Genomic DNA, 12,837 nt, shown 5'->3' with positions numbered 1-12,837 from the left:
CATCATCTACCCTTCATTGGCTCATGAAACCCATCTCAGCTGAAATGCAAACGTGCAGGATGACACATATATTTTTCATCTTCAATCCTGATAGTTTTGGGCTTCCTGTGCATCATTAAATTGTTTCATTTTCCTATGCTCACTGCAGATGTGCTGCCACCGGTTCCAGGCCAAGGGGATAAAACAGCAACAATGCTCTCAGATGGAGCCATTTATAGCAGCATTGACTTCACGACCAAAACCACTTACAACAGTTCCAGCCAAATAACACAGGCTACTCCATATGCCACGACACAGATCTTGCATTCCAACAGCATACATGAATTGGCTGTCGATCTGCCTGACACACAATGGAAAAGCTCAATTCAGCAAAAAACAGATCTGATGGGATTTGGTTATTCTCTTCCTGACCAAAACAAAGGTAACAATGGTGAGTCAGGTTCTTATTTCCTCAGGATTTATTTTCATATCATTTATGCATGAGATAGAAATTAGTACTTGTTGTTCAGCTTAGTGATTCATTACCAGGTTCACTGCCTAAACTAAAAGCATATATCAGCATGTATTCAGTGCCGTGCACAATTCCCGTCACCACCACCCCACCACTGCCACCACCACCGCCACTGCCACCGTTGCTACTACCTAACACCAACACCAATCAGTTTCATCCTTTTAGCTCTTTTTTCAATAGCGTGATCAGTAATCCATCTTGACTTTCATTAGGCAGGATAGACAAAACATTCCTCCACTGTCCTCCAACATCTGCTTCTGAGTTGCTAACTGCATGTTCTGCATGGGCTTGTGCTATGAACTAATCACATAACACCACTATGACCTCTGCCCTTTAACCCTTAGCCTTACTTTACATCCCTGACTACCGATTGGCTGAGGGATTGTCTAATAGAATGCCACACAACCAGTCACAGGATTTCAGCACCACCAGCTCTCACAACAGCTCAGAGAGGAGTGGCAGTCTCTCAGGTTGGTCTCGTCACAGTAAGGACAAATATTTGTTTGTCACCAGCATATGACCTGTGTTCCTAACAACCATGAAGAAATTCTGAATCACAACTCTCTATGAGGCATTTGTCTTTCAAATGACAATATGGTTTGTCCTAATGGAATCATGCTTGCGTGTGAGGATAAAAATCACTGTCACCCTTTATGTACTAGGTATGTGAGGATATATTTACTAAAAAATGGTGCCATTTTAGTAAATACTGTTCAATAAAGAGCAGATGTATCTGATCTGCCTTGAGCTGTACTTCAGCATCACACGGAAAGTCACTAAAAAATGAGTCCAACTAAAATCCAAATGATTTTAGAGAATTTTCATATTAGGATTCCAGTGATGTGCCTTCTTGTTTTTGAACAATCTTTACAAAATATCATGTAATAGGATGTATTATGTACTAAGTGATATTATTTAAAGTAAGGTGCTGATACCATACTAAACAAGAATGTTAATGTTAGATATTACTCTTCACATTTAATTTCTCCCCAAAATACAGTTTTTTGTATTGATAACTTTTTATGGTGTGAGTTATATTATACACTTGAGATATATCAGCCAAACTAACAACTATGATGTTGGGATTGTGTAGTGCATGTGGGGAAAACACGTTTTACTGGACTGAAATACACACCTATCATAAAGCACCCTCACCTCTAAAATGTAGAGTATAGAGTAGACACCCTCTAATTTCCAACCATGACATGTACATTGTATGACTGATGACTTTATCTGCACATTTCTAGTTAATTCCATGACCTCATTTGCTTAATTTTTTTCATGTTAATGATGCCCCATTTGTTTTTTATCAAGTTTTTTTAAACTATAGTTTCTTAGTAAATGATTACAGTTTGTTATATACTATAAAGAGTTAATTCTTTCACATAATTAGGGTAACATTTACTAAGTGACTTTTCCTCAAGAGATAGAACCCTTTCAATCTGAAAATGTTAATGTTCTTTTTTCCCCTCTAAAATGAGCTATTTGCTCTTCTTACCTATTGGTAGAATTAGATACATTATAGAATCCAGAAAATTTTGAACATCTGTTATGAATTTAAACTAGCTTAATAAAATAGATGACTTTTTAAAATAACCTTATATGTCATTTATACTGTCATTTATTTATAATGAGTCTCACAATTGCTCTGAATAATTAAAGTGATTTATCTTAGGCTTATTTCATTCAAGATATGTGAAGTCTCAAGCAATATACATATAAAAATATCTGCGTCCTATAAGCCATGGAATACATAAGATCTTCTGTGAATCCTTCATAAAATATTCTGTATATGTTGATTGCCACCAAGTTTTAAAAGTTATCTTGTGAGTAATTGTAAGCAAAATATGATTCACAATAGTACTTACTTATTTTTGAATTCATTAATCTCCTGAGTGACATTTATATATATCTATGCATTATATTAACTACTTCATCTACATTTGAATACAAAATCACTTAAATCGGTGAGAGAAAGCATTCTTTAGGAGGTGGAAGTGAATTGATTATTCCCTTTTTAATTCAGTTCAATTGAGTTCAATATTATAGAGTTCGTTTTATTCTTATAATCAAGAATATGTTTTGTAAGGCTCGAATTTAGGATCAAACTGCCTTATATATATCTAAGCACATCATAAGATTTTCTTAATGTTGTGCTTAATTTTGTCCAATTTCTGGATAGTAATGAGGCTAACTTAAAATAAATATAGTAAGGAAGAAAATTGGACATTTCAGAATTATTTGAGTGAATTTCTCATCCTTTTAAAAGAAATTTTATGTTTTACTCACTGTATAAGTTACACATACTTCTGTTAACTATCCAACCATTAAAAAATATACAAGCAAACTCAAATCTTTCAAAAATCATTTGCATCATAATTACATATAATATATGCATGTATATATAGCACAATATCAGCATCAATAACTAGGTATTTTTATACAGCAATATTTTTAATAGACTACAAGTTTAACTTCAAAATGAGCTGTTTTCATAATTTTCTTTACATAAAAGTCATTTTTTCAGCATAAATAAATGAAAACCCAAATATTTGCATTTTACATTGAAGGGAGATGGGTCAAATATGTTTGCAAGTCATCAAAATACATTTTTTCTAAAATGAAGTTTGGGCACATCTCACTGTAAAATGCTTCAGAATCTTTGGTTGTAATTAACAGCAGCAAACTGTGGCTCACTTAGCTCAAGATTTAGATCTCAGATAGAGGATATGATTTCCTTAGCTTATATCATATGTCCACCACCATGCTAAGAGCCCTCCGGTCTTAGTTGTTGCTATAGGAGACAGACAATGTTGGTTGATAGTCCCACCAAGACTGTCCATACTCAGAGAGCAGAAACTTTCCCAAAAAAGGTGTATATGCACCTTGGACGGAAAGCCCTCACAACGTCCTTCAATGAATCAGTTCTGTTTCCACAATACATTTTTAAGTCTGTTGTCTTGAGAGTCAATAATGGCTTTCTTGACCTTGGGTAAGGACTTCAACAGAGTTGGGTTGAGAGCTCCGGAAATAGTGATTTCCACAAAAGCTGCAGTACTTTACATTGTTTTTTCTTACCATGTGAATGTGGGCCACATAGCACTCAGAAAGCATCTCTACGTCCTCATTTATCAAGTGAAAATATAAGAACTTGCTTAGTTGTGTCATTCACTTCTGGTGGTGAGCATGTAACATTTATAAAAGCACTAAGAAAAATGTAAAAGCACTGTACTTATGTAAATACAAGGCATAAAGGAAACACAACTAAGGGAAAAGCTCTGAAGGACGCATGGTCCAACCTATTCCTCTTTTAATTGTTGGAATATACCTCTGGTATTACAGGAAAAATCTAGCTCTTATTTGTGATGTGTGTGGGTTGTCAGGAAACAAAGTATTAAGGTTCATCCATTGTAAACAGAAAAGTTAGAGACCTGAATTCAAACAAGTTTCTCAATCTTATTCTGAGAATCAGAGCGTGTCTGAGATACTCTTTGGAATTGGAGGACTTGAGTGTGGCAAAGGCTGTAGGAATGGGTAGAACCAGGTTTGCTCTGAAACAGAGACAATGGGAAAAATAGTAATTATTGACATTTATTGGGCATTCTCTACATTCCGAGCCCTTTACATGCATCACGTCTTGAAATCCTCAAACTAGCCTAAGGAATTAAAACTGTATATCTACTTTACAGGTGTAGAAATTGAGGTGGTATCTATTGATTAAATTATCACATAAGTGAGAAAATGATCTTTAAATCCAAAGATCAAGCTCTTATCCTTGAAGCAGAAGATACCTGCCTTCCTTCCTCTAAGTACCTTTCATTCTGCCAAAGATAAATCAACAAACAACAAGTGCTGGTGTAGACGTGGCAAAGGGAGAAACCATGTTCACTGTTGTTGGGAAGGCAGAGTGGTACAGCCACTGTGGAAAGCAGTATGGAGATACCTCAGAAAATTTAAAATGGATCTGCCATTTGACCCAACAATCCCACTTCTGGGAATATATCTGAGGGAACACAAAACACTAATTCAAAAGAACAAAAGCACTCCTATGTTCATTGCAGTGTTATTTACAATCACCAAGATATAGAAGCAGCCCGTGTCCATCAGTAGATGAATGGATAAAACAATATGGGATATTTACACAATGAAATACTACTCAGCCATAAAAAAGAAAATTTTAACCTTTGCAACAGTATAGATGGACCTGGAAAACGTTATGCTAATTGAAATAAGCCAGGCAGAGAAAGACAAATACCATATGGTTTCACTCATATGGAGAATCTAATGAACAAATTGAACTAACAAGCAAAACAGACAGACTCATAGATGGAGAGCAGATGACAACTAGTGGGAGAGGAGAGGTTAGGGGCAGAGGGACTGAGCAGAAAGTTTAAAAACAGCACTCATGAACATGGAAAACAGTGTGGTCATTGCTGAGGGGAGGGGGTATAAGGGGACTAAAGGGTAATGGGAAAAATACAATAAAGATTATTTTTTTTAAAAAGTGAAAGTACTTTGCAGTGGTGCTCTTTACATAAGTGTTTATATGTGCACATTACCTAGAAAACAGACATAATTTTGTACTTGGCAATAGTGTATATGTCCAGTTTAATAGTTTCATCATTCTGTGCCACTCAAATAAGTTATTATGAAATCACATAACTTTCTGAATTGCCTAATGCACATTAGTAATTAGAAGAAAGGAACTAAAGTAGATTTCTAGCGGTATCTCGACTGGTAGATAACCCTGATGCAAATGTTTATCACAACTTTTAGTTCCAGAAAGAAGAAATCCAAAGAGTCAGTGCATTTTTTTGGAAGCACAGCTACAGGCCTTGGTGGGAGCGGTGGAAGTTCCTTAAGTTCCCCTTAATCATCCTTTGTCATTCTGCTCAAGAACTATTTTTCCTGCATCCTCCTGTGGCCCATTTAGAAAGAAATCATATATATTTAATTTTGGACTAGGAAAAGTTTGGCTGGCACTATACAAATGATAAGTTGTATTTTATATTTTATTAAGCTCCTATAATTCCAGTGTGGCCTATATGCTTTCTGCTCATTTGGTGCACGAAGTCCTTTGTGTTACAATAGTACTGAAATTGATTACTGTATTTCCATTCATGCCCCTTCCTTTCTGGAATGTTAGGAAACATTATGCTTAAAACATCTGGGAGCTATTCCCACTATATGCAAAAATAATTGTGTTGTTCATTAGTTAAAAATCTATGAAACATATTAGTGTGGAAGATTTACAACTTATCCTCTGGTATAGTTGGTTGATTTTTATCAGTTGTTTTTGAAAGAAAACGCTTATTCTCCTGGATTAATTAAATTGAGTAAACTCTAATGGAAAAGGTTTGCCTGTATCATTAGGCACTGCATTTGCCACAGAGATCATGCAAAAGAGCATTATATATGCACTAAAATCTGACGTTTGAAAAAATTTGTTATGGCCCATTTTTTTCATCTGATGATGAAAACATGGAGGCAGCAGACGTGAATGATTCAATAAATGTGCTTTTCCTAAGGCAGCCATGTTTGTGGTTTATTCGGCTGTGCAGTTAATACTTTGGAAAAGAAACAATGTCATTTTGGTTATATCATTCATTGTTTTTCTGATTATGTCATTTCACTTTTTTTATAGCTTTTAACAACTACAACCTACCGATTCTGGTGTGCTAAGAACATAAATATATCTTTCCATCTGATGTACTGTGTTCCTTCTGATATTTGATATGTCTGAATAAATGCATTATTATATTACTTTCAGGTGGGAAAGGTGGAAAAAAGAAGAAAAATAAAAACTCTTCTAAACCGCAGAAAAACAATGGATCGACATGGGCCAGTGTCCCGCTACCTCCTCCCCCAGTGCAGCCACTTCCCGGTACAGAGTTGGAACACTACGCAGCGGGACAGCAAGAAAACGGGTAACGATGTTTCACATCCTACTGCAACACCCAGGGCTTTGCTCCTCTCTCTATTGTGCACGTCTGTCTTTATCCTGTGTTCTCCTACTGTTTTTTCTGCCCTCCTCCCAGCCTTTTCACTACGTCTCCACCCTTTTATTGTTGGCACCATCTGATAAACACAACACAGCACATACTGAGGACCTAGAATCCTTAGCCGTCAAGTGCCTTAGAATGTCTACAATCATGATAATGCAACCTCCATTTATAATATTGCTTGTTAGTGTGAAAGCAAGTGCCCACAGCTCTGTGAACTAAAGAGCCACTCCTGAGAAGAGCTGAAAAGGGAATTAAAATAACCTTCTTCACGGGCCCTCACAGTTCTCTAATGACTTGTTGTCTGGCCTTAGCAGGGCGCACACTGTTGAACTCCATCACAATGGGGTAATTGTAGGGACCTGGCCAGTGGGTAGAACTTTAATCATCAGCTTTGATGGGAACGTAGGAGCCTGAACAATAAAACAGGTTCAAGCCAATGCACAGTCTGTGACGAAACCTTTTAAGTTAGAAAATTTCCTTTGAGGGTCTTTAAATATGACTAGTGCCCTTATTTTTTCCCAAACACTTCACAAGAGTCAGTTTTCTTCTGTTTGTTGTAGTGTTAATTGATTTTAAAGCAGGAACACATTGATACAGTTTATTCTCTCACCCAAAAACAAATAAAATAACAAGTCAAAAGAAATATACTGAGTCTATTTTTATTTTCTTTTATTTTAATATTGGTAACTGCTCTGTCTACCTCTCGGTTTCCAAGGTCACCATTGTATTAGAATAAAATCGAAAAATACAGAATAAAGAGTTTTTCTTTTTCCCAAGCTTATCTTAATTTGGACATTTTTAGACATTAAAATACTAATATTAAACCTTTAATGAGACATTAAAATGCAATCTATTTGAATAATGGTCTATTTTCTGTATTGTTTCACATAAAGATCACATGTACATATACATTTTTCTCCATCTTCTTTTCTTTTTATATTACTGCTGTCTTTGAAGTCTCCAGGTGGATTTTTCCATGTCACAGCACTTGTATCCATCAAAAAGCTGTCTTTTCTTCCAGTTAGGTAATACATACGATGTACCCATTATCTACACAGATATATAAGTACAGATATGCATATATGCACAGATGCATATTTCTATGTTTTTCTCTTTATCTTTCTTTCCCTCCAAAGGGCTTCATTTGCTTCTATGGAATTATAGTTCCCATATATATGCATATCATTATTTTTTACTTTAAAAAAATAAGTTTACACTTGAAATAAGAAACTGAGAGCACACCACATTTCTCTGACTTAAAAAAATAAATAAAACTCTGCATATGATCTAATGTAATTCATATTGGTAAAATAAATGGGCCAATGTCGCATGGCACATTGCCCATGTTGCTCCGGGCAAAGAAATACCAGAGATGTATTCCATAGCAAATAAATAGTACAGGGCTCAGAAATCTTCACTTTAAAGGCTGTTCTCAGAAAGGGGCAAGTGGAACTTGTAAACTGGGAAGAGAAACTAGTACTGTTAAATATGTGTAAGCATGAAGTTTTAAATTCCAATCACATGAAAACTGTATATAACTTGAGATCTTTTTTTATTCTTTTCACATTAAGTCTACTTTAAAAATGCAAAGACTATAATAGTACCTGTTACCAATTGGGATAAAATTTATTCATTCCAGATAATTTCTATACTTCTCACTTATTTTGTTGCCCCACAGTAAAATTTGAAATATTCATTTGTTAATAAAATAACACATGTTGGTTTAGATACAAATTGTTTTCAGAACATCATGATATAAAATTATTTATAACTACTTGGGGAATGCAGATTATTTTAATATTCAGCCAGAATACATTATGTTAGAAAATCTTTTTTTCTAAAATATTTTTAAATATCCCTCTGATATTTTAGATAGGTAAAGAAAAATATTTGTTAACTCTATGTGTTCAAAATCTTTGGACATATATGTAGCTTAGTTCTAATTACTTTTGAGTCATTTGTCTTAAATATTTGTATTTCCTGAAACAATGTATCACTCTTTAATTGAAATAGTAGTTAAGTCTTAACCTATCAGTAAACTGACAGCAAAGTTTAATTTCCATATTCTTAGGGCTTTTTTTCAATGAACACTTCAAAGTTTTTATTACAATTGTATGTAATGAGAATACATTTAAAGTCAGTGTGATGAGAATAAGTTAAAATGATAGATTTGGGAAAGCTTTGCCCATTTATTTGTTTTTTTCTTTATATTTTTGTGTTTTCTAATGTGTAAATTTGTAATACTGAAAAGCAAAGATGTTTTAACACTTCCTAAATTATTTATACTGATGTTATTATTGAATTTTTGCAGAAGTGATCTTCTATAAAATTATTTATATACTTTGATTTGAAACTTATTCAGGTTAAAGAATTTTTTGAAAAACAAACAAAAACTTTAGAAGTCACCTTTTTGTTTTTAATAATTTTTATTTTGAATAATCAAGGATTCCGAAATTGTACTTCATACGGTAATACATTGTTTTTGTTGCTTTTAACATATCATACTACAGACCTATTCAACACATTTCTTTCCAAGTACATTAAATGCATTAAGTGCAGTGTTAGAAAAGAAGGCCACGGAGATGAAAGAAACAACTACAAAATTAGTAAGGAAGGTCTTATCCCTGACCTAGGGAGCTCACAAGAGTGGGAAGCAGAGACCAGAAACCACACTGGTTGTATCTTGTTTTTTATTATAATGTTTAATATTATTTCTAAGAATTTAGATATTATCAACTTTCCCAACCCTTTCTTGAATCCCCCCACCACTGCACTAAATATCAAAATGATCAAATCACTGTCCAAATGGAGGATGTATTTAATTTTTAAGTGGTGCCATAGCAACAGTAGTAAATGGTCTCTCATCAAGATGTCTCTCTCAACTGGACAAAAATGTTTCAAATATATTCAGGGGTGGTTTTTTTGGCTATCAATGTAATGTATTTTTAATATAACCCTAAAATGCTAGAAAGAGTGTAGTGGTACTTCAGAAGAAAACGTATGCTCTGCTTCGTGCTGCACTCAAAGATTGGCAAGCTTTTGTGGGTGTTGAACTTTATTGTATTTTTATTAGTAATTTGGTATTTGTATTTGGCCTTTAACAAGTTAGTTCACATGCAACATTGATTTGTTGTCATCTTTCTCATTATTCATGGGTACGACAGGCAGTGTGATGCCTCACACTTCACTGACAATAAGTCAAAGAACAAAAGCTTCTCTAGAAAAGGTTGCTGGAAAGAACTTTGGTTCAGCATTAGAAGCATGTTCACGGTCTTTTGGATGTTATGTTGAAATTTCATCACTCAAGTGAGATGCATATTCATAAATGTGAAGAAAAGTCTAAAAACAGACCCATAATTTTCATAACATTTATAGAGACATCTGTTTCTCTCTTGCCCATCTTCAGAAATGGCATGAAATCTAAGTATTAGTTGTTCTAGAGCAGATTAAGTCAGGAATAACTCAGAGATAAGCAGTTAGTTACCCCCATCATACCATATGCACCAGGTCCCAAATTTCTTTCATCTGTTCTCTTATATTCTTCTCCTAGTCTTTTTTAAAATTCCCTCTATTTCTGTGTTCCACTTCTTGCACAAACCATTGACTGACATAAATCCATGGACTTTTCTCAGCGTTGCTTATGTTTCATGGGGGTACAGAGTTTGTTCACTTCTGTCCTAGATTATTTTTGTAGAAGACTAGGACAATTGATGGGAAACACCCAATCTAGTTCAGTGAGGTAGCTATTGAAATACTTTTTAGTCATGTAATACATTGTGGAATATATGTGTATGTGTGTCTGTGTATATTCCAGAAGGTTTCCAGCTATGTAACATGAACAATAGACACATTTATTGAAGAAGGTACAAGATATAAGACATATTGTACATAGGACAATGACACCTCAGTCCCCTTCAAAGTAGGCACCTTGGGACCTCACACAGTTCTCTCAATAGCCATCAGCTGCCTCATTGTGTATTCCTGAGTCTCATCACCGGTCTGAAATCTCTTCCCTTCCAAAGGTGATTTTAGTTTGGGGCAAAGCCAGAAGTTGCATGGTACCAAATCTGACCTGTAAGGGGGCAGAGTATCCAGGTGATTTGATGTTTTGCCAAAAAAAACTCAGCACAAGATGTGATGCATGAGGGAACGTATTGCCATGATGAAGCTGCCAATCACCAGTTGCCCATAGCTATGGCCTTCTGAATCATCCAAATAGTTTCCACGGAGGAACGTTCAAGCATATGCAAAATTTGATGCAGATTTGTTGCTGTGCTCACTCAGTCATTTAGAAGGCAATGGCCACACAGTACACATGCTCACTCAACAGTGTCTATTGTCCCCATTGACTAGAACAGTGAAGTCATCATTGTTCACGTACACACATTCCAGTCCACTCTCCTTGGCTGCCAGGTTACATCGATGCCATGCAAACCATTCTTGTTATATTAACAATGGCTAGACTTTTTTCCACAGACCTTTTATATGTAATCATTTAAAGTTAAATAAGTTAAGAGAAGAAACCTAAGCATTTTTATTAATGAAGCAATTTATATGTTTTCATTTTAAATCAATAAATATGTTTGTCACCTACTATTTTAAGATATTATGTCAAGTGTGGCCAAACAAAAATAATTCAATTTCATAACTTTAACAATACTTAAATATACTTGAGGAAAATATACTATTAACATGTGAAAGTTTAAATACTAAAATAAGTTAGACAATAGTTAAAGAATCCAACATTGGATATGGCATAAGACAATATATAATCAATTTTCAACTAAATGTCCAAAAATATCATCATTGGAAGTTTAGAAGAGTCATATATCAATGCTATTTGTCCTCATGAGGGAAATCTTTATAAAATGTATAGGATTTAGCTTGAAGCTTGTAGCTTGAAGGATTCTTAAGATTAAAATAGGTGAAATTGAGGAAGTGAAGTTTATTTGAAATAACTTGAATTCTTTAGACTAATGGGCCAGGATGGAAAAATACAAAAAGAGAACAAACCAATTTATTTTGAGCAGGAGATTCTTATTGAAAAACTGAAAAAAAAAATCTGAAAAGGTAGATTGAGACTTAGACATTTAATAGACAGAAGAGCAGTGAATATTTTATTCAAAAAATTCTAATGTTTTTATAGACCAATTTTTAAGTGGTATACAGGGTTGCTTAGAGTATTCATAAAACCAAAAGCAAGAAATCCAAATGGCACAGTGGGCTACAAACATTTTACTCCACACAATCTTTTCTTCAAATGAAATCTATGATCTCCAACAGAAAAAACAGGAAAAATGGCATTGTTTCAGAGCAATGTGTGTTCTCGGGTTGGTATTTATGTAGTCAGTTAATGAGAACACTACTTCAACCAAGGGTACTCCCTAGTATGTAAATCGTTTATTTGTAACATATTAAAATATGCTTGTTTGTGCTAAAATATAGATGGCATTTCTAAAATGATATACCAATCAGGGATTCTGAAACAAAGTCTTCAGTTTGTAACACTCTGAGGTAGAAGATTGTTCAGGTAGCTTCAACAAGAGCAGAAAATTGAACAGCCAAAGGTGATATCATTCCCTGCTCAAGACCTGGCAGTAACTAACCATCACCCACAGGCAAACTTCCAAACTCCTGCTCAGAGCTGGTGAGGCCTACTGCAAGGTCACTGACCCCTCCTCCCCTCTTCTGCCTCATCTATGGCCAACCTTCATTTGCCAGCTCTTGCCGGTCAGGGAACTACTTGAATTCTCCAAATACTTGAACTTTTTTCTTTCTCCAGACCACCACATGTGGCACTTAGAATATCCTCTTTCCCAGGGTCAGCATAGCCTTGCACAACCTCAACGCTAGTTTCAACGCCCCCGCTCTGTTCCTATAGTTTTTTATAGCTGATTATTTCCTTAATATCTGTATACCCCATTGGGTTCATGCTGTGTGAATAGATCCTGCCACCTGACACATAATTGTTAAATGAAAGGATGACAAATCCTGTTTTTTAGTAGACTATATTTTTAGGTTAACAGTAAACTTGAGCAAAAAGCACAGATTTTGCTCATGCTCCCTGTCCCCGCCCCCATGCACAGCCTCTGCTACTAGCAACATCTCCACCCAAAGTGGTGCATAGAAATGGCAGTGATTGTGTGTCACAAGTAAAATTTCTAGAATTACTTTTTCAATATTCCCTAACCAGAGTCCCTCAAAATATGTTGTTTTAAAAGAAAAAAAAACACTTTTTAAAAAATATACATTTCATAGGGCTAAATTTTGAACTTCTGTTTTATAGCTTTTAGGTCTTGCAATACAGGGAGACATGAGTTT

The 12,837-nt window shown here is 34.9% G+C and overlaps 1 protein-coding gene across 5 annotated transcripts in view; it reads left to right on the top strand.

Moving 5' to 3' along the window:
- ROBO2 (roundabout guidance receptor 2) overlaps nt 1-12,837 on the top strand; it is a 1,307,581-nt gene that overhangs the window by 1,264,725 nt on the left and 30,019 nt on the right. For 3 of the 5 annotated variants that reach the window (XM_037059032.1, XM_037059035.1, XM_037059033.1), the window contains exons 21-22: nt 149-430; nt 6,282-6,438. In XM_037059032.1, coding sequence (XP_036914927.1) covers nt 149-430; nt 6,282-6,438 — 439 coding nt within the window. Of the gene's footprint in view, nt 1-148; nt 431-855; nt 982-6,281; nt 6,439-12,837 lie in introns of all 5 variants that reach the window. The other 2 variants (XM_037059031.1, XM_037059034.1) reach the window with 2 other exon arrangements.

This window comes from Sturnira hondurensis, unplaced genomic scaffold (genome assembly GCF_014824575.4).
Source record: "Sturnira hondurensis isolate 20B ecotype Veracruz unplaced genomic scaffold, ASM1482457v3 Scaffold0010428, whole genome shotgun sequence".
NCBI classification, from domain to species: Eukaryota; Metazoa; Chordata; class Mammalia; order Chiroptera; family Phyllostomidae; genus Sturnira; species Sturnira hondurensis.
Note: the sequence above shows the minus strand (reverse complement) of the source record. Positions and strands in the feature narration are given on the sequence as shown.